The 24,750-nt window shown below is 39.3% G+C and overlaps 2 protein-coding genes across 4 annotated transcripts; one reads left to right on the top strand and one right to left on the bottom strand.

The window, feature by feature from the left end:
• Positions 1-1,537: 1,537 nt before the first annotated feature.
• LOC129370725 (aquaporin-11-like) lies at positions 1,538-5,450 on the bottom strand. The gene is made up of 3 exons (XM_055046894.1): positions 4,756-5,450; positions 3,551-3,667; positions 1,538-3,447 (listed from the first exon to the last, which is right to left on the bottom strand). The coding sequence occupies exons 1-3, from the start codon at positions 5,345-5,347 to the stop codon at positions 3,341-3,343; spliced, it is 816 nt and encodes a 271-aa protein (XP_054902869.1). The 5' UTR covers positions 5,348-5,450; the 3' UTR covers positions 1,538-3,340.
• Positions 5,451-9,345: 3,895 nt separating this feature from the next.
• Positions 9,346-24,750, top strand: LOC129370646 (glycerophosphodiester phosphodiesterase domain-containing protein 5-like). 3 transcript variants are annotated; one of them, XM_055046762.1, is made up of 17 exons: positions 10,448-12,222; positions 12,317-12,624; positions 14,334-14,539; positions 15,342-15,445; positions 16,437-16,530; positions 17,235-17,294; positions 17,626-17,724; positions 17,795-17,888; positions 18,524-18,669; positions 19,450-19,532; positions 19,974-20,124; positions 20,954-21,178; positions 22,000-22,157; positions 22,232-22,379; positions 22,982-23,064; positions 23,161-23,240; positions 23,873-24,750. In XM_055046762.1, the coding sequence occupies exons 3-17, from the start codon at positions 14,363-14,365 to the stop codon at positions 23,965-23,967; spliced, it is 1,797 nt and encodes a 598-aa protein (XP_054902737.1). In that variant the 5' UTR covers positions 10,448-12,222; positions 12,317-12,624; positions 14,334-14,362; the 3' UTR covers positions 23,968-24,750. The 3 variants fall into 3 exon arrangements, with proteins under 3 accessions (XP_054902736.1, XP_054902735.1, XP_054902737.1); XM_055046761.1 differs by lacking the exons at positions 10,448-12,222; positions 12,317-12,624 and adding an exon at positions 9,346-9,463; XM_055046760.1 differs by lacking the exons at positions 10,448-12,222; positions 12,317-12,624 and adding an exon at positions 10,180-10,382.

Here is a 24,750-nt window from a genome sequence, read left to right on the forward strand (position 1 = left end):
AAGCATGTGTGTTTTCACTAAGGCACTTTATGGTTATTGTGATGTCAGCATTGTAAATACAAACATGTACAATATTTTGTACAAACTGCACCAGGCTGAATTTACAGTGAAACTGTCTGTATTGTTAATATCAGACATTGCAGACGGCATGTAAGGGTTCAGTCTAAAGAGGTGTGTAAAGATAGATTAGAGTTTATTAGTCACTGCAGGGACTTTGGATTACTGAAGGCAGTAAGTGGATCACAGGAGACAGTGGAAAGTGTTTTTCTAACTCTGTGAAAAAGGATTTGGACAGAAATGTTTGCAGCTGAAAACAGACGCTCTACCAGACACTTCGACTTCAATCGTTACTGAAGACCTGAGAGTGCAAAGGTTTTGATGAGTTTATTAAAACAGAAAGTTTCAAGTACATGGAGTTCTCATTTCTGCCAGTAGAGGTCATCTGCACACGTCAGCCCCAGGAAGGTGTTGATGCTGCAAGTTCCTGTGAGATCAATAGTTTCCATGCAGATCTGCTAGTAACAAACAGTGTGTACCAAATGTCATGCTGGTTGTCTTGTTTCTGAAAATGAACAGTGCAAAGTCATCAGTGCTGCTTTTGGTTTGACATTTAGTTAAATCTGAGTGTAAAAGTTAAATAAAGGCCACATGTTCATGTTATGTAACAGGCACCATGTGACTGGCAGGATTTGATGGAGCTTTTTTTGGATAATCCAGACTTCAGTGAGGGGATTAGCTGTTATTTTGATCATTCATTGTGACAAAGTCTTGGGTGAAAATATCTACACTTTACTATGAATAAATTCATAGAAACAGTAAGAGAATTATTCAACAAAAATATTATCAACCTAAAGCAAAACTGAAATAGGATCAAAAAGTATCAGGTGTTTTTACAAAACTTATTCTTTCACACAACACAAGTTTCTATTATTTACATCACTGGGATAAAAAAATATGGAAAACATACTTTTTAACAATTTAACAGAATAGCTAAAAATAGAGCTTCCTCCAAAACCTTTCCCCCACTTTGCAAATGTAAAATGAACACTTATTTTTATGTCATTTCATTTCAAATGTTTTCAGCAGTTCTAAATCCAGACTGAAAGCATTCATTCCTTCCTCATGCTACTGGCCCTTTAAATAATATAAACAGCTTCGTACTTTCAGGCATAGCTGCTGGTATAATAAGCAGTTCGACCCCACAGCATGACAGCACCTTCACCATGCTGACCAACCACAATCATTGATCATTTTGCCTTCGATTTTTGTGTTTTTGGTTACTTTGTAACTGACTTTTTTCAGTAATGTCACCTTTTAAGGACCTATGATGTCTGACATGAATTTTTAACGCTCTGAGGGCCCAAATGTGATCAGGTATTTATCAGTCAACTTAGCCAAAAAGTAGGTCATGCCATCAGATTCACTTGCAGCTTCAGTAAGTGTTGCAAGAGAGGAAGTCATGTTACTGTTGCAGATGACAGAGACATCAGGAAAAAAAAAACAAACTTAAAAAGCCCAAAACATGAGTGACAAAAAAATCTCTTTAGCTTTTATTCCAATCAAAATACTTCACATATCATCAAAAATAAACACCTTTTTATTACACACGTACAAAACCATGTTCCCTAAAAACATAACGTACAGTAAAACAGCAAATCAGAAAATGTAATTTTATAGCAACACAATGAATTAACAATAGCTTAAATTTGAAAAAGATGAACAACAATACAAGCTGTCGGTTTACAACAATCCTCTGCACCTCGTTGATACTTCATCCAGGAAACTTTCACTTGTAGCAGCTCATCATGTTATTACATGAACTTACTGTCTGAAATCTCAACAAAAAGCTTTTAAAATGATAGAAATAGTTATGAATTTATAAAAGAAAATAAAAATACAACTTCTGTGCTTCATTAACTTAAAAATAAGATAATTAAACATTACAGTGCTGTCAGATATATAATATTTCACAGTTTCAGCTGTTTCTAGAAAGGCAGGCAGAGTACAGCCATCTGCTTCTATATAATTTTAACTGACTCACATTTTCATTACATTTTTAGTAAATATTTCCACACTGTGATTGGAACAAACAGAAAACTGATTGTCAGAGGATGTGCTATCATTTTAGTGTTTGTAGATGGACTTTATTGATCCTTTAAGAGAAACTCGCCAAATATTGACCTGGCTGCATTCAGCTGGTGTGTTCATACATTCTTAGAAATGATTATCAGCACTTGGTGCAGGCATACGAGTTCGTAATATTGCATAGAAAGCATAAATGCTATTAATAGAATATTTATGGAACCATTTGACGCATATAAAACATGCGATTCCACGTAACTGTCGTCTGTTAGCGACGTGCGTTCAAATGCAGTGCATTTTCAAAACCTTCATGTATTTGGTTTGCTGGTTTTAAGAAATATGTAATCATTTAATTAAACTAAGCAAAACAACTAAACAATGTTCCAACAAAATGAAATGAAAAACCATGTCATAAGAGGTTCACTCATATAATTACATAACACAATAAACATTTTTCTCTAAGGCAGTGGTTCCCAAAGATTTTCTGGATTACAATAAATTACATAATTTTACTAGCTAACCTAAATGTATATATACGGATTATTCAGAAATTGTCCATCAATGCAGGCAGCCTGGACAAATTTACCATCAATCTAATGTATATACTTTCAGCACTGCGCAAACCCAAGTAATAATTAGCGAACGTTAGCAGGACTGCCAGCTATGAGAATATTATAGAATATAATAACTATGAGTATGTTTGAAACAACAGAGTCTGATAAAAACTTTAAAGTCACGTTTTCAATGGCTAAAGGCTCGAAATACAAGAGAATCAAGTTTTATTATATTTAAAGAAAGCTAAAGTTTAGTTTGTCCTGCAATTGAAAAACAATCCGAGACATATGTAATCAAAACAGAACTTCTACATTTTATATGAAATGCAGTTTTTTCTTTTAGATTTTTAATACTATTAACTTCAATGTATCAGCCATATTGGTCTATGTTGAACAGTTATGGTGTTTTTGGTCACCATTGAGTGTTTAGTTATCACTAAAACATAGCATGTTTTAAATCTAACTTCTTCATCTCTTGGTTCATTTTTGCTCCTCATAAATGACCTAAATGAGAGCTAAAGTTTCTGTCTGTTCATGTTTTTGTTCTGTTATTCCTCCCACTGGCCTGGAAAGCAAAACGTTTCCATCTACTTCTGGAGCACACGTTTCCCAAAAGGGTTTTTTTCTCCTCACTGATCCACGTCCCCAACAGTCACAGAGAAAAGTCATTCAGGACTGTTCTCTCACTTGAATGAAACTAGAATCTACTGCGTCTTCTCTTTGTGTGTGACGGAGCCGTCCATCTCCGCGCTGCTCTGTCCAGAAAGAAAAGGGAGGATCTTCTCGAGCAGGAGGATGCAGCTCGCCATGCCTGCAGGCACAACGCAGCTTACAGTGCAGCCCGTGTGTTCAAACTAAAACACTAACTACAGCACTGTAAAAGAGGAGGAATCAAATGAAAACATGATCGTTACCCAATGTTGGACCCAGCCAGTAGATGAAGCAGTACTCCAGGTATGTGTGGCCACTGCAGGGGAACTGAACAGAGAAGGCCAAGGCGGGATTAAACATGGCTCCAGAAACACTCCCACCTGCAAAGACAAACAAAAGCACATTAATATGCTCTTTAAACCCAAACCATACATAATGCATTCATCCATGGTTAGTAAAAACATAAATAACCAAACTAATGCTGATGATAATCATTTTACCTGCACAAGAATCTATTGTTACATCAGCCTATTGCCAGAATGGCAAACCAAGACAGATAGACTGTTTTGTGATTTTATTTTCTATTGTTTTATCATAATAGTGTCTTTAAAGAGAAGATGAATAAATAAATAAATAAATAAATAAAAGACCTGCTAAGTCACAGAACCAGAACTAAACAAGATACTCAGAGGAACAAACTCCATGAAACCCAGAGACGGAGAAACTATTCAGTAGGAATGAAAACACTCCTGATCTCTGGAGCTTTCCTTTAAAGATGATTTATCATTTCATTCATAATATATTCTGCTGATCAGTTTGAAATCTGAGATTATTTTCATTTTCTCTGTTGTTCTTTAATGACATTTCTTGTTTTGTATATAAATTGTGCTGCGTTTGTGGGTTTCACAAACACTGTTTGACAGACAAAACTTCACAATTACACTCTGCAGTCACTCTGCTCTTTATTCTCAAAAATATTCGGAGCCAATCAAGCAACTGTCCATGCAAGCATGTGCACCATTTTATTCATTTCAAATAACATTTCTGATGGGTTATTTCTGCACACGTCTGCTGTTTTCACTTTTTAGGGCTGAAACAATTAATCAGTTATTGATTATTGAAATAACTGTCTATTTTAGTAATAATTAAAGTTAAGACCCGCCTCCTGGCTCTGATTGGTCGTTGCTAGTCAGCAGTGAGAGAAGGCAGAGGAGATAGTGACAGTTTGAACATATGTAATAAATAAATAAAAGTTACCAACTGCAGCTTTAAGTACAAACTGTATGCATGACAAGTTGAGTAAAAGTTTGACTTAATTATTACTCTGAATGTTTCATGTAGTTTTTCCTCCAGTTAACATTCATAGATGTATAAATTAGTTGACGATCATTTCAATAATCGATTAATCGTATCAACTTTAAGGTGAAACCGATAAAACCAGGGATGTTTCCTGTGGGGTTCAGCTCACCTGTGTAAACCAGAGCGGTGATGACCGCAGCGAAGACGTGAACTCGGAGTTTCTCCTCCAGCTTGTGGATGTTCATGGCGGCGGCCTGAGCCGCGAAGGCGCACGCCAGCTCCACGGCGGCGGCCTCCAGCACTGTCCCGCCGAGCGGGTCGAAGCACCGGAACCCGAACTTTTGGTGCTGGCGGTGCATATCCGACAGCCCCAGCGACCAGACGGAGGCGGCGAAGGACCGCGCGGCGACCGCGGCTCCCAGCTGGACGGCGATGAGGAGCGCCGCCCCTCTGCCGCTCGCCGCGCCGCGGCAGACTCTCTCCAGAGCCGCGGCGGGGTTACACGTCGCTTTCCTGAAAGTTGACAAGTGAACAACGGTGACGACGTAAGTGAGGGTCAAGCTGGTCGACAGGTCCAGGCGGACGGATTCCGCCAGCAGTTTGAGCTCCTGGGTGCAGCAGCAGAGCTGGAAGGTGGACGCCGCTTCCAGCAGGTAAAGCCAACAAACACCCGGGAGGAAACGCGCCGCAGCTCGGCGGCTCGCCTCGCAGAGCAGCACCACGGCCGCCACAACACCCACAGAGACCCACAGGTCCGCCATGGCCGAGGTCCGGAGCCTCACAGCCGGGTTCAGCCAGAGGGACGAGCCGTTGGTCTGACCCAGCGCAACTTGTCAGACTAGTTATCCGTGGCGGAGAGTCAAAGTCCGGGAGACCCACGCTGTCTCCGCTGCGTCAGCTTTTATTGTGAAACAGGAAGCAGCATGACTCACCCTTCAAATTAAAGGCACGGCCAACAATTTGATGGGCAATTATCCAAACCAGAATGTACTCTGATAGAAATATACATTAGAATCATAACTTACTTTGGCTAAAAGTAAACATGTGAGTAACTTTGATTATTTTAAGCAGTTTGATGCATCATCTTTTATTTTTCTCTATATCTATACATTTATTGTGACTGCAGCAGTGGGGGAATGCGAATTTAAAAAAATAATAATAAAAAAGTCAATACATACATTATATTTGTAATTTGTCTATTCTCGTTTTTGGAGCATTTTTTCTTGTTTTTAACACTATTTGATCAAATAAAAGTTCATTTAATCAGAAAAAGGGAACTTCAGGACTTTAAATCAACTAGGTTTATTTTGATGTTGGACCAATTTTCTTATCAGAGATAAAAACAAAAACAAAACAAGGAACGTCCCAGTTAAATTTTTTAAGTAAGATTTTTACTCTTTCCAACTGAAGGAAATAACTTCAGCTCTTTCAGTGAATAATCCAATTTTCTTTTCCAAATTTTCTTCATGGAGAAAATATCATTACAATAAATAGACGACAACAAAGTCATTAGTTCACTCAATTTAACCTACTTGTGTGTTTGTTTCAAGTCTTGATCTAAACAAACTAGTTTTTCATTTTATTATTTGACCAATATTTTGAGGGGTAAAAATACAACAAAAAGATGAACAGACAATAACTGGCTCCTCTGTCCTTTACTCTTTAAGGTTCACTTATTGCACATGCAGCCTTGTATGAGAGATATCTGGACTTTACTTTGTTTTAGAGGACCGTTGACTGTTTTATTTTGACGGTTTAACCGGAAGTGCGGGTGAACGCGTCTGAAACGCGGGTAACTTGATGTGATAATCGTTCACAGGCTCAACGCAGGCAGGACATTCCTGCTCCAGCGGTTTGACAACTTCACTGAGAAACAGAGCAGCTGGAGGAGATCTGAACTGTTCACACTGACAAACCCAATAAACTAAAATAAATGAAACATCCCAGCTGTCTCGGTTAATAATGGCAGCAGCTGCAAAAGCCCAGAGGAACAGCTAAAATATTTACTCAAGCAAGAGTAGAAATACTTTGAATGTTTGAATGACAATATGAAAGGCTACACAACAGTCTGACTTTTCCAGTCAGTTTTTATCTGTGACTATAGAGGATATCTTAAACAGGTGAACTTTCTGCTGGTTGTGTAACAGTGATCTTGTTTTAAATGAGGTGAACTTTGCACGTCACACTCTGTGCAAAGTTCACCTGTTTAAGGTGACCTTTGTTCACTTAAACTTTGACCCTGGGATTTTACTGCAGGTCTCGTTCTTACTCAGCATTTTCCCCACATTCATTTTTGCACTGAGTAACTTCACAGCTCTGGATGTTGCTGTGAAATATCAAAATGTTGACTTAGTTTTCTTTTTCTGTCCAGCTTCATGTTAATGTTCTTAAATCCAGTTAAACTACATTTTGAACATTAAGTTAATTTATTTAAGCAATTCAATTAAGAATCTTATGTCATACACAAAGTGACATATTCTGCGTGTTTCTTTGTGTGTTTTTGCCTTCCAGTTAAAACCAAAAATCTGTTATTTAGGATTATGTTTCAAAATCTTCCACAGCTGAATGTGCTCCTCCTGAGGCCATATGCACCAAATACTTGGTCTGGGCTCCTTTTGCATAAATTTCATCAGTGTGATTAGCTTCTTAAAACGCTCTTAAAATGGTTTGGCTTCACAATCCTCTTCTTTCCTTTTTCCTTCCACCAAACCTTCCACGAATATACCCAACAGACCTTTTGTAACGGGTGTCACAATAAGGCAGGCAGCCTCCCCATGGTGAAACAGGCCATGACATTCCATTTCTGATTATATAAATTGATCTTGTGAGAGGAATGTTTTTGGACATATTTTAAGAAATGTATTAAATGAGTCACTGTTGGTATAAACAAACAAACAAACAAACACAATATTTCATCAAAACGTCGTATCTCTTTAAAGTAGCTGGCATTTAACTGATGGTGTGTTTGCATCACCTTGGCAACAGGTGGCGATGGATGACACCGCAGAGCACCAGGGTCACCAGGATGACTTATGTAAATTTGATAGAAAATCTCTACTGCTTCCGCTTTATTTTCAAAATAAATCCAACAAAAATCTGCTTTGCTCTTTGTATTTTGTATCTCGGCTACAGATGAGCCAGAAATGGAGGAAAAACTCGACGAGAAACTTCAATTCTGGGGCCCACAGGGGAATACAGGCTGTCAGTGAACACAAAGACTTACATAATCAGCTATGAGGTAATTAAATGGATAGAAACATGGAGTACCAGATCCATGTTTATACCTTTGAAAGAATTTTAAAGATCCTCCTATATTTGTTCTTCTGGGTCTGGGTTTGCTCTAGAAACAGTTTTCTTACCACAACAAACCTAAAAGAAGTTATGAACTCCAGTTTGAAATAAAAACGATTAATTCGACTCATTTTAGCTTCTTCTCACAGTAAAAATGTGAAGAGCAGGAAAGTTGACTAAGAGAAACTCAAACGATCAGGAACATTATTCCTAGTGTGACTCTAGGGGGCGCTGCTTCTTCTTTATCAGCCTCCTATGTTTGCCTGGCCAGAGTAACAGCAAAGTGTCACTATGAGAGGAAAGCACATAGTGAAGTAAAGTACCTTTTATAACCATACATCAAAAGGGAGAGTTTATATGAGTGAATGATTTATTGCAGGTTTTCGTGCATGTCTGACTCGGTTCTGTTGCTAGGCAGCAGTTTGCTGTGAGGTTGATAAACATGGAGAGACATCCGTCCATCGTTTATACCTACTTGTTCTTCAGGTCCTTGAAGCAATCGATGTTTGGAGAGTTTCTTACAATTTCTTATCTTGAAACCGTAACTAAATGAGGCTTTGACCAATTTAATGTTTTTACCTTTGTAAGTTTACTTTAACAATGCATTTGAATTGAGAAATTGTTAAAACACAACAGATTTTTAGGGAGTTGCTACACCTGATTGGAGACCAAAATTGCAAAATGTGTTACATTTTCAGCTGCACTGGCTCACTTTTCTAATTGTTCAAACCATTTATCCCTCCTTGCCTGTGGGGGCGCTGCACCAAGAACCACTGAAGGAAACACAAAAACCTCTGAAGAAGACACTTTACCAAACGTGAACAAAAACAGAGCAGTGGTAGGACTTCTGCTTGTCTTTGGTAAAAACCACAAGTCATTTATCTTGTTTGTTTGGTTGTCTTTACCCAGAATGCCCTGCACCGTATTCAACTTCCTGCTTTTGGAGCGGTCTCCGGTCCGGTTGGCGTTCACATATGAAATTTCTTCATCTGAACCCAGAGCCTGGCTTGTAGGCAGACCAGAGTTGGATTGTGCAACAAATTGGACTTTCTAGACAAACAAACTGGAGTTGGATAAAATGGGACTAATCAGGGCTGGTGATCAGGAGTCCATGACCTGGACTTCTGATGACCTGGACTTTAGGAGCTACAATCGGTTTTTTGTTCACTTAATAAAGACAATGAAATATTTTTCTGTTCCGGGGCTCATGGTGCAAACGCACCAGTCTGAGGCCTTTTGCTTCATGTTTTCTCTTCTCTCTACTAATTCCCAATAATTTACTGTTCAATCATTTTCCGCCTCCGCTCTGTGTGGTAATGTGGGTCTAGAACCACCACTACATTAAAGCTTCTGCAGCTTGAATCCAAGAACACAGTGGAAGCGAAGAGGAAGAGGAAATCCATATAAGGCTTGAAACATGACTGAGTACCAGGACATCTTCTCTTCGCTCCCTGAATGTTGACCAAGTCTCCCTGAAGAAGAGAACCTCGGAGCACTGCTACCGGACCAGACAGTTCTACAGAACTTTTCTCCTTCCATTAGATTCTTTCTTCACTTTTCACTCACAAAACTTCACCTCTGGTGTGGTAAGTGTTTGTCTCCATACGTTTCTGGTTCCAGAACGACTCCTGACAACTTTGGCTAAACATTTGAAACAAATTAATATTTTTATTGATAGATGATGCAGGCTGGTTTGCAGCATGTTTATATTTTTTTCATTGAATACTTGCATTGTATTGCCACAATAGAATGATACCAAAAGTACCAGAAATATTACTGTTATTAGCTCTGAAACTGTTTTTCCTTTTTCTTTCATTCTTTCTTCCCTTTTTCTTTTCTTTTTTTTTACATGTTTCATGAATTACATCTCATTGAAAAAAGAAAACTAAAAATCGAAGTAAAATGGTTATTCCTTTAAAATGGGAAAACAATTCTGAGATATTTATCAAAAATTAGGAGCAGATTTTTTTTGAAGCACCAAAGTAAATGTGATTTACTAAATTCAGTTTATTAATAAAGTTTACTTCTGAAGGCGCTTTACAAAAAGTTTCAATTTCAATTCACTCACAGATACATTCAAATAGATCCTAGGTCTAAAACAGAGCATCAAGTTCAGTTCATTATTCAGATTTGCTTCCATTTTTTCTCAGGACATTTTTCACTCCTCCTGGCTCACTCAGAAGTGATGATAAACTTATAAAACTTGAATTCTGATTACATTTTGGATTTTGGTGTGCCACCCCAGACGATCACTGGGCCCCCTTTAGATCTGCAGACGCTCCTGGTGTTCAGTTTGCACCGTGCGTTTACTGGTCTTTACTCAAACGTAAAGGAAACCTGATGTTTTCCTCCCCTTTTAAAGTCTGAAGTCTTGTACTTCCGGTTGTTTTGTCGGTAACTCTCGCTGGCTTGACTCTCCTGATAAGCTGATCTGCTCCCAGCGACAGCCGGACGAGGAGCTCTGCACCGCGGGCTCGTCTCTGCCGGCTCACCGAGAGCCTGGAGGTAGGAAGACCGGGCCGGACCGGAGGGACAGAGGGACAGAGGGACAGATGTGAGACCAGGCGGGAGGAGATGCAGGGATCCATGCGGGTTTCGGGTTGTTCTCTCTGAGCGGATCTCCGGAGCTCAGCGGCTCCATTCTTTGTTTGCAGAGACAGTTATGAAGGGAGCCGATCAGACCTGCTGCAATAAATAAGCTTTAAAATGGCAAAAGGCCTCAGAAAGCTCCAAAAATCACGGAGTTATTAAAAAAAAAAAAAAAAAAAGTTCGGCGTTTATATGAGTGAATGATTTACTAACACGGAGGCTGACTGTTATTTGGACTGGTAAACACAGCATGGGATGGATTATTTAATCTCAATAGATTATTCATGTGACCCGCAGCTGTTCTGTTCGGACACAGTTCAGCTCTGCTGTTTCGTTTTGTTTGCAGGAATCGTGATGCGTTCAGTGCTGGAAGCAGGGAATGCAGCAGGAATGCAGACATGTCTGTCAAAGTGTTCACATGTGCCTTCATAATTCACAAATAGGACCAAAAACTGATTCTTTATTCATCTGGACCAGCGGAAACTCCAATAGATTGTGACGTTTTCCAATGGCTTCGTGTTGATTTTTGATGTTTTGCAGCAAATTAAAAACCCAAAATTCAGCGTTTGGAAAACTGCAGGAGATATTTAATTTGAAACAATATTTTAAAAAATGGCAGCGAAAGACACAGAGAAGACTCCTGACCTTCAGCAGCAAACTATTAATGATACGCAACAAGGAAGGTAAAGTAGGCTATTACTAAAGATGCTGGCTGTCGTAACCTCTCTGTTCATAGCATAGGAATAGAAAGTTTAATGGAAGGAAAAAGTGCACAAAGAATGCCTCGTAAGGACTTTGAGGTTAAGGGGCATTGAGGAGTTTCAGGGAACTCCATGGTCACCATGCATGGACAAATACCTGCAGTGCAATAAACATCAGTCTTAAAACAAGTAAAATAATAAAAATCTGCCAATGGAACTGTCAGTTTTATGTAAAATAACATCAACAAGTTTCTATGTGTTTAAGTGATCTTAGTACTTATTAAGTGATGCTGAGGTATTCAGACCAGAAACTAGACACAATGCTTTGTAAGATTTGGTGTTTTTGCAGTGCCGGACTATGGTCTCTAATTTTATTTTTTTTTTTACTTTATTTTTTATCATTTTAGTAGTTTTCCAAGAACACATACAGACATAGAACAGTTAGACCCCCCTCTAACAAAATTTACAGAGCAACTAGTTTGACAGGAAGTAGTTGAGTGATATTCAACCAAAACTAAAAAAAGAACAGAAAAGGCAATTCCATCAGTTATACAGTTGGTGTTAGGCTCCGATGAATGATCCATTTCTTCCAGTATCTTTTATATTTATAAGTGGCAAGTCTTAATGAAAAGGTCAGACTCTCCATTGCATGAATTTCCTCAATTATGTTCTTCCATTCCAAACATGATGGTGGTTCCACATTAAGCCACCTGTGAGTTACAGCTTTTTTTACAGTCGTCTCTAATTTTTAACATTTATGATGCTCATCTGTTCCGGCCAGCTGTACAATGTGACAAAATCATCAACTCTGGCCTTTCTGCTGGTATCAGGCCAACAGGGAGGAGATGAACTCATCATATCTGAGTACACAAAGTTCCACAACTGTAACAAATCTCGCCCACTAACAAGCGTTCTTGTTGTATTTATATATTTGACTCTTTTAACTGGTGAACTCCCGTTTGGCCGACCCAGAGTTCTTGGCTCGTTCCATGCTGGAGTCGTCCTGATGTTTCCAGGAATTGTCCACAGCTGGAATGTTTATGAGACACGGCTGCGTGAGCGTTTACAGCACTTTGCAGTTATTCTTCTCTGACGTGTCATGTCAGGTGACCTGAAACATTTCACTCTTTTTTCTTCTTCTACCTGCAGTAAGGAGAAGAACACAATTTGAAAACTAATCAAAACAGCCAATCCACCACATTAAGGATGGCGGACACTGACGTATCGCAGCAACTGGCCAACCCACTCAGTGAGGCGTCCAAGTGTCCATGTCTGTGGAGGAAACTAGAGACAGAGACGACTGAACCAGTCCGTCCTCGTGAAGACATTTGGACACAGTTAGCTTTTTACTAAATTCCCAGGAAGACAGAGTTTGACATGATGCTCACTGTGTGGGGTCAAGGGTCACAAAATGAAGAGTGAGCAACACAAGAACAGCGGAAATGGGCGGGGCAAAGGTCAGCCATACCTGTGATTGGTCAGAAGTTTGTTGCCATGTTTTATGCAGAAATGTGTTCAGGTTGTTGATATAAATAAAATTACCTTTATCTTTAAATTACCTTCAGTTCAACTTGTCTTCTTCCACTGGCATCTTTTTTTATCTGTAATCCGACTCAGTGAGGAATTATCTGCTTTTGTTTATGATTATTCATTAAATAATTAGAATAATAATGAGGCTGTCAAATGGCTGAAAACCTCTGGATGGAGATTGCAGCTCTTTGAGGAGGCTGTCTGCAGAAAGATGTAGCGCTGAGACACTTTTTGTCTCTATTTGTCATTCTGCCTTGCAAAGCAAATTGTTATAGATCGGGAAGAGCCTACAGTTTAAAGCAGAAATCATTATGAATCTTTTATTTTTAATCCAAACTCAATTTTTAATGGAATTGTGAGATAGTAAAAGATTCCCAACCCTGATCTCCTTTATGCAAAACGAGCCCCAACCAACATTTCGACCAAATAAAATGGCCTAAAAATCCCTTTTTATTGGCCTGATGAAATATTTTCAGAGATGTTGAATTTTGGGTTTGAAATAGCTGTAAACCAGAATAACTGAAATGGACAGAACCAATCTGTGGGCAGAGCGAATCACCTTTTTAGCTTCTAAATGTTTCAGTAACTGGAGAGGATGCTGATGAGTCGACCCAGCAGATGAGTTACAGCGGCTTTGTCCTCCGCTCTGCTCCTCCGGTACAATAAGAATAGCGACTGTTGCCACTCTGCCTCTGGCTGTCTGTAGGAAGGTCTATCATATTTTTGATTGTTCAAAGAACAAAAAACAAAGATAGGACATTACAGGGATGAAGTTTCAGGTCTGGCTCTGCTGAGGTTGACCTGAAATCTGCTGGAAGGAAAAACTCAAGTTGGAATCTGACCGGCACCTTTTGAGGGACTGAAAACGAATGCTGCTGCAGTAAACGAGACAAAGACAATCCTACATTTCTGAATGTGTTGCTCCTGTTCAGCTGCAGTGATAATAAAGTTTGTTTATAGATTTTGATGTGGTTCAGAGGAAGCTTCAGGCATGGTGCAGCTTATTTGCATTCATGCTTTTGCAGAGCAAACGATGCGTCTCTCCACATTGTTCCTGTTTTTGTTTCTGTCGTCACATTGCGGCGCTCCACTCTCCTGCTGGCTGGAGCTCAAAATGGCCACAGTAAGAGTTGGAAGAAAACTGAACACAATTTTTGAAAATGGTGTCTTCTGTTGATTATCATTACCTAATTGACATAATCTCAATAATTTGACCTGTTTGAATTCCACACCTAAAAAAAGAACCTAAGTATGAAGAAACTAAAACTAAAACTAACACCACAACTAAACAGAAACACAACATTATGTAACAAATGTTAACTAATAAAAAGTGTCTGCAGTCTGAACTGTCATGTTGCATTTTATCCAACTTTAACATCACTGATGTGAGACGTGTGTCAAATATATTGGGTCTGTAACGTCCTTACAGACAATGGTTTTATGTTAAATACAAAAGGTCTATGTTTTTTGTAGTGTTGGCTTAATAACATCTCCAAATATGTTATTTTTTAACAATTAACTGCTCATTAAATTGGTTGTCGATTATTCCAATAATCGATTAATCCGTTTAATCACGACCAGTCCCGCTCACCGCAGCGCTGCAGCGGCGCTTCAAGGTGTGTTTTCTGTTTCTCAGGTGTGTGTCAACAGGATGGCGGTTGACTCATGACGTATCCAGCGATGGCGTCCAAGTTCTCGCAGCGCCTGATTGGCCTCCGCGCCAAACTGCTGCAGCGCTACGAACACGGGGCCTTCGTGCGGTGTCTGTCGGGTCTGTATGGCTGTCGCTGGAGGCACTACGAGAGGAGCAGAGGTCAGCCAGAAGATTGCTGCTGCAGCAAGGTCAGACACTGTGGGGCAGCTTACAGGACGATTCCACTGGAGTCCAGAAATAGTTAATTTTCTGCAATATGAAGAACAGAACCATGCAAAAGTGCCTCAACTCCTTGTATTCTAATAATTACGTACCCTGTAATTACCTTTTTTAATCATTTCAATTGTCTCCCACCACCATTTTAAACTCATAAAAAACCAAGAAGTCACAAGATTAGGAGGATTTCGCCATTATTTCAGAGTTCAGTTTTGGATCCATTGCTACTGTGATAAGATCAATACTTCAGTTTTAGATTCCATTTTAAAATTTTGTTTTATTTTTGTAGTTTCTCAACTCTACCTCAAAACAGATTTGTTTCGATTCACTCCGATATTTGTTTTTTTGCTCGTTACCTAGAAACAAGATGACCCAAATATGTTATTAAAATATTTTCTAGGCACCTATAAACTGTGTTCAAATTCTATCAGCGTTTTTAACAAAATAATTAAAAGAAAAAAAAAACTACAACAAGAACTAAAGGTTTAAAGACAGACATATAAAACTTGATAAATTTTACAATAAACTCACAATCATGTATTGGTATGAAAAAATGCAGGGATCTGTGGATTTGTCGTGAATTTCCATAATTATGGAATCATAAAACACAGGAGGAAATGCTTAACTAAGCAACAAAGCAAACCAGAAAAGGTCAAACAAAATAGTAAAAAAGAATGAGAATGAAAATATAAAATGAACCATCAGATAAGGTCAGTTGTGTGATTTCGATGGAAGGTTTTGTGTCAACGTCCTGCTTGGTTGTGGCGTCCACAGCTGGAGGGAGCGTCGTTCGCCCTGCTGGTCGCAGCTTTCTGCCTGACGCTGCTTTTCCTCTACTTCTGGGGACAAGCAAAGAATGACTACAACGACTTTGACTGGTGGGTCAAACCGTTTTCTCTGTGTGCAATACGTTTACACACCCTGCAGGGGTTTACTCAGGAACCTGAGGAGGGGCAGGAGGGCGTGTTTGTTTAGGAGCAGATTACTTCTATTGCGTCTCTTCATGCTGTTATCCTGCTTGTTTTAAATTATTCAATATTTGAATTCCTGGGAAATTAACTCTTGCTGCTTTAAAACTGAGCAAAGACGTGTTTCCACAAGTCCTCTGGAAAAGTTTCCAGATCTGCTTGTTGCAGGCCTAAACACAGCCAGATGTTTGCTGCTGTGGTCGAACAGCGTCAACCTTTCCTACACTTAAACTCTTTTCTAATACTAAGACCTCCTTGTTCTTCTCTTGTTGTAATTTATGAGGATTTTGTGGAATACTTGAAACATTTAGATTGAAAACAGTTTGTGTTCTGGGTTTTATAAAATTAATGTTATTTAGCTGGTACTAATCCCCCACCGCGCTGCTGCTGCAGATTAACCTTATTAACTTGTGGGAGAGAAAGAAATTTCAAAAACACTTTTTCAGGGTTGAATGATTTTTCTTTCTTTCTTTCAGAAATGAGCTTAAAAGGTGATTTTTAAAGACCAGCATTTATAAACTGATATAAATTTGGTCAAAATTGACTAAGATTGCTGTTTTTTACGTGCTTTTCACATCTCTCTCTTGTTTTTGTCTCTTTTTCCTCCTTTGTTTCTGTGTTCATTTTTTGTTTTCTCTTTTTCTCCTTTTTTGGTTTTTCTTCCTTTTGTTTTGTGTTTGTTTCTCTTTTTCTTTCTTTTTATTTAGTTTTTTCATTTTTCTTTGCTTTGTTTCTTTTTTTTCAGTTTTTTCCTTTTCTTTCTTTCTCTGTTTCTTTCGACAACTTTGTCGATAAAACAAAAAACTTATTTTCTGTCAATGCTTCATTTCATTAAATGGACCTCATTTTCATTCCGACTGTATTAAATGGACCCTCTCTCTGCTCCTCTGCTGGTTTGAAGGTTTAACTTTGGTCATTTGGGGTTCTGGTTCCCCTGGTCTGTGGTTCTGCTGGTCATCTCTGCAGGGTTCTTCACCTACGTCACTGTGCTCATGGTGAGGCGCCGACATGCTGTGCATGTAGTTATCACCTTTTTATCAAAGTTGATAAAAAGGTGATATCACCTTTGATTTACATGTTATATCAACATGTAAATAAGTTGATATTTACATGCGAATGCTGCAGTTTTTCCTTATTGTTCAGGTGATGCTAATATTTCTTCTGAGTTAAGATATTCTATTTTAAAGTGAACTAAAATGGTAGATTTCAAACCCTAAGGCTTCAAACAAACATTAGAAACTATGTTAAGTTAAATTACACGCATTTATTATTTTTTTGTGAAAGATTAAAAAGTTAAAATAAACTTTACAGTTACTTAAAAGACCAACTTTCTTGTTTGTTAAAGACTGTTGTGTTTTTGTAATGCAGCATAAACGGCAGTTTAATGGTGTCACAGATTATCTTATGAATTTTTCTGTAAGTACTAATTGTTTTTATTTGCTATCAGAGGCAAAACAGAGTTTTCAAAAAAAAATCATTAAAAATACAGAATAAGTCCCTCATTTTCTGGGATTTGGCAACTTTAAGCTGCTAATTCAGGTTGATTAGACTCTGCAGAGCTGGAAGCCATTTTGAAGATGTCTGGGAAACACGCAGCGCTTCCAGATACGTGGGAGTAAAATTGAACAACCTGCAGCGAGTGAAAAGCAGGAAGTGAGTAAAGTGTCACAGGATGTTTTTGTTCTGTTGGTTTCTGCAGCTTCTGGCGGTGTGTTTACTGTCTGAAGGCCAGAAGCTTCATTTACATTGGAGTCACAAGGTAACCTGAACTAAATATATAAACTCTGCACCGCTGTGAGTTAAGATCAGTTAAATAAATCGCATCTTACATTACAATATATTTAATACAACATAAGTCTCATCAGAAGCCAGACGGCGCTTGCAAAGTGCATTAAATTCAAAACTGCATCTTATATTAAAGTCTGTTGGATTTTGACAGTTTCATGACTGAAATGACACTAAAAGCTCAATTTGTGCTGTTAATATGATCGTCAGGACACAATAATCCACCTCATTTGCTGATGAAACAGCAAGGTCAGAGGTCTGTTGACCTCTGACCTTCGACTGTCCTTCTTCCTGTTTGTGTTCAGGTTGGGATCCTGATCAGCCTGATCTTCTCCGTCGCAGCCACTGCGGTCTTATCTGACCTGTGGGGAGAAGAATGGACCACTCTGCTACTTTCCTTCCAGGTAACATCTTCCTCCTCCTCTTCCTCCTCTTCCTCCTCACCGCTGATGGTGTGTTTGATCACCTGAGCAGGTGACGGCGCCGTACCTGCACCTCGGCGGCGTTCTGCTGATGACATCATTGGCCTGGCCTGTTGCTCTGCACGTCTTCCGCATGAAGAGCAGCGGTGAGGAGACGCTTCGGGTTAAAAACAAACACTAAAATGATTGATTTGTGTTATTTTTAGTTCTAAATAGAAATCACTCTGGTGATCTGGCTTTACTGTCAGTTTCCTAAAGACTTTCTGATCTTCATTGTGATCTGTTCTGTTGATTCCAGGTCTGGATTAAATATATAAAACAACAACTAAAGGAGAGTTTTCCAGACTGGATTCCTAACCCCTCTAACCAAATGTCCTTCGTCTTCTTCCTTTCTTCTCTAATTCTTCTTTTCTTTCTGTCCTTCCTTCCTTTTGTTTTTACTTTCCTTTCATACTCTGCTGTAGAAAAATCTGCTATAATTATCACTAAATGTTTTTCATTTATTCTAAAATTAAAAATGTAGGAATTAAAGTTCTGGAACTTTTTGCCCAGAAAACTTTACTTTTTGACATCTTGACAAACTCACAGCTTCATATATTTTGCATGCAAATTTACATGCAGAACATATGAAATGATCTAATATTACTAGAACAATTATTGAAATGAATGTCATCTCAATCTGTTTGTTGTTTCTTCCCTAATCTGAGCAGTTAGACGGCGTCGTCAACTTCTGAAGCGTCTTGATGATGCAGCGTTTGAAAACCTGATGTTTCTGTTGCAGTGAGGCGGGGGCTGATCGTGGGGGTTTACCTGTCCATCCTGCTGACCCTCTACCTGGTTCCTCTGGGCTTGTACTCTCCCTGCATCAAACAGAAAGGAACGCTGGGCCCCGCGCCGGCGCTGATCGGCCACCGGGGGGCGCCGATGGTGAGCTGGCCGCCTATCAGCGCTGTGAAAAAGATTCAATTTAACTCTAGAAGAGGACATTAACCAGGTGGATTTTATGAATTTTTGTTAATTAAATAAATTAAATCAATTGATCCCACCAGAAAGAGTTAAATGCTGTAGAACTTCATATATCTAAAATAAATCTGAATACAAACTGGTTAAAAGTTGACATGACTTCATTTCTATGTATGACTGAATCTTGGTCTGGGCTCCTTTTGCATGAATTACTGCATCAATGCAAAGTTTCCTTAAATTCATAAATACTGTCTTCTTCACTATCCTCTTAAAACTGCAGTTATTCCTTTTTCTGGTACACTTCTTCCTTCCACTCAATTTTTTATGGATCTGCCTGCATGAAGCTCTGTAAACTCTCAGCTTGTTTTTAGTAATGACCTTTTGGGGCTTCAGTGTTTAGTCTTTCCCATAAGTGTGTAGCTCCTAATATTGCCAAAACATAACATTTATGTTAAAAAGCTTTTCTTTTTTTAAAGTGATTATATGTAATATAATTTTTTGAGGGGGTTTCCTGATTATCTGTAAGACATCAAAATGGACAGATATTTTGGAAACGAGTGTCCAAAAGTCAAATCTTTTAGTTTTTTTTAGACGTTTCTGAAAAGTTCCAGTCAAACTGCAGCTCTGACCTTTTACATGTTCTGAAATCTCTCGAGCTGAAGCCTCTGTTTGTACACCGACTCATTTAAATATTTATCCTCCTGGATGTGAGGGTTCTGATTCTGCCTCTCCTCCGCCGTGCAGCTCGCTCCAGAAAACACGCTGATGTCGTTCGAGAAGGCGGTGGAAGCCGGAAGCGACGGCCTGGAGACGGATGTTGCAATAAGGTCCGTTTGGTGCCAATGAGCCAAACGTCAACGCTGCGCTGTAAAAACATGCCGTGACTGATTATTCTAAAGACACAATATTCTAATATTGTAAAGAATCAGTTGTTCTGATGATTAATCGATTAATCAGATAAAAATATTTGGCACATTCAGCAGGTTTTTCATTCAACCACCGAATCCTTTCTATACAGAATTAGAAACACATTAAACATGCAAACGATCAAATTTTAAATAAAAAATTATATATTTCTTACACAGGTGTGGCTTAATTACTGCTCTGAGTGTTGTTCTTTCAGGAAATTGCCTTTTTTAAATCCGTATACTTCAGTTGAAATGATTAATTGATAACTAAATTAGTGGGCGATTATTTTAATAATTGATTAATCACAATTAATTTGATTCATTGTTTCAGTTATTGAATGTTTTATTGTGTGGTTGCAGCTACGACGGTGTGCCCTTCCTGATGCACGACCACAACCTGCAGCGCACCACCAACGTCCAGGAGGTTTTCCCAAACCGGACCAGCGCTCCTGCTGCCATGTTCACCTGGACTGAGCTGGAGGGCCTGAACGCCGGCTCCTGGTTCCTCTCCGTGAGTTCCTGTCTTTGAAAATTGGTGAACCTCCATCTGGTGTTTCTAAGGCTGGGAAGTGCTTGATACACGTATAAAACCTTATTAGCAACTTTGTAATAAAGTGCAAGCCAGTATTTGGTTGAATGTTACAGTTTAAACCAGATGGTTTCATAGACCTGATAAAAAAACACAAACACATTTTTTTCTGTAGAACATAGAGTACTATCACAATGAGATGATTAACAGTAACAAATGATAGATACTAGTGAATTGAAGCAGTCTTTTTTTGGTCAGTTGTATTGGCTTTATCTCCAAAGTGTGGTGCTGAAAAAGTTTGAAAACTTATTGTAAAAATGCTTGAATTTTACTGTGGGATAAATGGACAAAAGTCCAAATATCCATATATATGGACTTTGATGATTCAGACACTGCCTCCTACTTTCCATCCACTGTAAATGCAGAGAAATATTTATATTTATAATACATTTTTATTTCTTACACACTGGATTCCCCTCTTACCCACCCATGAATAAATGTCCTTAGAGTATTTGTTTTTTTAAGTGCAGCGTTTTAGAAATGAAATATTCCTTTTTCTTTTTTTAACCCTTTTTGGTAATCTTCACCTGGAGTGTCAATGAGTGTGGAGGCAACGTCAGAAGTTCAGCAGCTCTATTGTAACTTGAAGTGCAGCTGGAACATGTTGACCATTTTGTCCTCATGACTGAATCCAGAGCAACATGCAGTCTGCCAGCAAATGGAAAACGCATCGATTGGTGTGTTGTCACAGAAATAACTGGGCTTTGATTTCTTTTTTTTTTTTTTTTTTTTTTCTTTTTGTACCTTAAAGCAAAATCCATTTGGAACAGCTGGTTCGCTGCGGCAGGAGGAGCGGCAGAGAGCAGGAAACCAGTCGGTCTGCAGCCTGCAGGACTTTCTGCAGCTGGCAGGTCAGGCTCAGAAACTGGTGATCTTTGACCTCTACCGCCCGCCCTATGGCCACCCGTACAGTAACAGCTGGATCCAGCGAACCCTGGATGTTCTCTACAACGTGTCGTCCATCCAGTCATCACAGGTACAACTCATTCAGGGCTATTTAATGTTTAAAGTTTTTCTTAAATCAGAATTAAAATTGTTTTTCTGTGAAAATAAAACATTTGTGTGCAAACAAGGACAGGACAGCTGGTACATTGTGATAAGTTACAATATTAATCATTTAAAAGTAGTTGTTTTTTTTAGGATGTGCGAAGAAAGGCTCCAAAAATACAGAAAAAGACAAAAAACAGAGCAAGCAGGGCAGGCATGGGCTGGGAGGGAGCAGAGGAACAAAGAGACTGAGAGCAAGCGATTTAATGATGATGAATCTATTAATCGATTATTGAAATCATCATCAACAAACTCAGCTATGATTAATCGCTAACTGGAGTATTGAGACTCGTTAAAAAGGTACATTGCTGAACAAACAACATACTTAAGAGCAGTAATTCAGTAGAAAAATATATTTTACATTTAAGATAAAAAACTCTTTGTCTGTAAATGTGTTCCATCTTAAAGTGGGTCTTTTAGCTGCAGACGTATCCTTTGCTTCAAATTGAACAAGAGTTCACTAAAGGAATGCTGTTACTGCAGTTTAGGTCATAAAATGCTTATTTGAAAACAAATTTAATTGTTTATTTGTGTCTTTTAATGTATTTCTAAAATAGCATAAGAGATTAGGAAGTGGTTAAATGAAAAACCTGCAGCATCTGTCCGATTTTATTCCAATTAATCATCAGAATGATGGTTGGCTGTAGGTGGAAGTGGGATTTGTTTTTTCATCTGGTGTCTTTGATGTAAAGTTGCTTCCCGGTGAATGAAGTTACGCTGCTCAGCAGGCACTAACGTCTGTAAGTTTAGGTTCTGTGGCTGCCGTCCGATCAGAGATCCTGGGTCCACCAGTCGGACCCCGACCTCCAACAGACGTCCGGGACTTTACTCCCTCTAGAGGAGCTGCAGCGTAACAACATCGTCAGACTCAACCTGCCCTACAGCTCCATGTCAGCTGAGCTCACCAGGTCTGTGTGTTTGTGACGGAGCAGAGAGGACCCGCTGGGTTCTCTACCAACACTGCTGCTGTTCTCACCTGCAGAAAGTATTCAGCGGTGAACATCAGCACCAACCTGTATGTGATCAGCCAGCCGTGGCTCTACTCTCTGGCCTGGTGCACTGGGGTCCACTCGGTCACCACCAACGCCCCCCAGCTGCTGCGGACCCTGGACTCCCCGCTCCTCCTCATGGTGGGTCTGATGTTAGTCAGAGCTGGTCGCTAAAAGGTCTGAAGTGCAAAAACTTAGTGGATTTTATTCTGAAGATCATATTTATTGGCAACAAATGGGACTAAACCTCTTCAACATATCTACATTTTTCCAAAAGTGACTTTTAAAATGCAATGTTTTTGATTTAGTCACTAAAGCATACTGAAATAAAGTAATTACAGGGTTTCCATCAGCGTATTTTAAGCCTTGTTTATTTATTTTAAACAGGGATTTCATTCACCAGTGACAGGGAGGGTAAAGTCGGATGAAGCTCAGTTTATAGGCGACACTAAACTGGGTGAAAACAGGTGTGAACCAATTGCACCTGCCGGTTGGCCTTCCAAGATGTTGTTTCCCTGATGCATATCCAGATTAGAGCAACACGGTGGGCCGCCGGTGGTCTGCTCTGGCTCCCCTAACTGAGCAGGTTTTCCCTGTGAAGTCACAAGAAAGACTGGTTTTGAAAGTTAGGGCCTGACTTTTAACTTCTTTAAATTATGAGTTACACAGATTATTTTAATATTCTCATGTGAAAAAACAATTCAAACAGTTAATTCAACACTTTTGCCCTCTGTGTGTGTCAGAGTCCTGAAGAATACAACCTGATGTGGATTCTCACCGATGTCCTCTCCTTCATGTTGGTCGTCGTCATCTTCTATTTTCACAGGTGAACCAACACTTGTTTTTTTACCCGTCTGCATACTTATGGGACAGAAATTGAAGAGGTATGCAGATAAAAATGTTTAGTTTTTTTTAACTGCAGATGGCGGGAACGAAGACTGGCTTTCTGCTCGGACCGAGAAGTGAAGCAGGATAACGACGCCTGCAGGCCAAACAAACCAGGTGACATAAAAGTACAACTCAGCTGTCGGCATTGTGTACTATTATTCACTGTGTGCACAAATATTAGGTGAGCATTTTGACCATATTATAAATTCTAGACTTATTCTCTTTACTGGTTAAACTGATTTTGAAGAGACAAAAAAGACCAAAAATCTTCAGTTTTCTTGAAAATGCTGCGATGTTGTGATCACAGAACCTTCAAAAGTTTTGTTGTTACAAATAGTCAACAGAAGCGTTTTATGAACAAAAAGACGCAAATGAACTGATTTAATTTGAGAAGGATCGAGCGTGTAGCAATCAGTTCTGTCAGGTTCAATAACTGCAACCGACCTGGAAAACCCAGAGGTTCAGAGTTCAGAGACCTGGCCAAGGTAAGGAAGGCTGAACTCATCAGCTGAAGTGTCTTAAGCTGGACGGATTCTTCACCGGTTTTATGGATGAAATGAGAGCGTAGGTGGATCAGTAACGAATACAAAGCTCCACTTGGAGTCAGAAACTTCAGCCGGTTTTTTAAAGACACTTTCTTGCAGTAGTGCTTGTCTGCATCTTTCAACAAGGCCGTGATTTTTCTGGAGAGTAACGCTCCACCTCATAAGTGTTAGTGATCATTTCTCTCTCTGATGTTTTCATAGAGATGGGCGACATCTGGTCAGTGTCCAGTTCAAACTGTCAAACAGAGAAGATGCTCAACCTGGCAACCGTGACGGAGCCCTCAAGGCAGAGCTGATCTGGCAACCTCTCACCCTGCCAGGTTTCTGTCCTTCTGCAACCAAATCACGTCAGCGCCAGAAGAAAATGCCAAACTTTCTACCCAAACATCAAATATTCTCAGGTTAAATTCTGTCAGCTATTTTTACTTTAAAGGGGCAGTATTATGTAAAAATCTATGTTTTAGAGCTTTCCATCATGTTATAATGTTATTCCCTCATCAAAATCATACATGGGGTGTTGCCTTGATTATTTCCTGCATGCTTGACAAATCTTCAATCTCCATGGCAACCATTCAGCTGTGGAAAATGCCTGGTTGGACCTAGCCCTGCCTTCGAGGCGCAGCTCCTTGGAGCTGCAGTTTTCAAGGTTTTAAGCTTCTGCTTCACAGAGCAGCCCTTCCCCACAATTAGCAAACACCCAGTGGAACTGCGTATCTGCTGAGCTCATTATAGGAGCTACTTCTCAGTGAACCACTGGTAAAAACATTAAAGGGTTAGAAGAGGAGCCATTTGTAATGGCGTCCTGAAGGCAGAGTTTCTTACAAAGGCAGAGGCTTAATTTCCAGGTGTTTACAAAGTGAAATGCATTTGAAGTCATTTTTGACCTACATAGCATTTTTAAAACTGAAGGTAACATAGTTACTTTGATTGTACTATTAAATGGCACTGTGTGCCTTGAAAACAAGTAATACTGCCCCTTTAGTAATGATAAAGTTGCACCATAATAAACTGCCATTAGCTTTGCTTCACAATGTGACTGAAAAGTGTAAAAAAACATCAATAAACAATTTATATCTGTA

This window comes from Poeciliopsis prolifica, unplaced genomic scaffold (genome assembly GCF_027474105.1).
Source record: "Poeciliopsis prolifica strain line A6 unplaced genomic scaffold, Auburn_PproV2 SCAFFOLD024, whole genome shotgun sequence".
NCBI lineage: Eukaryota > Metazoa > Chordata > Actinopteri > Cyprinodontiformes > Poeciliidae > Poeciliopsis > Poeciliopsis prolifica.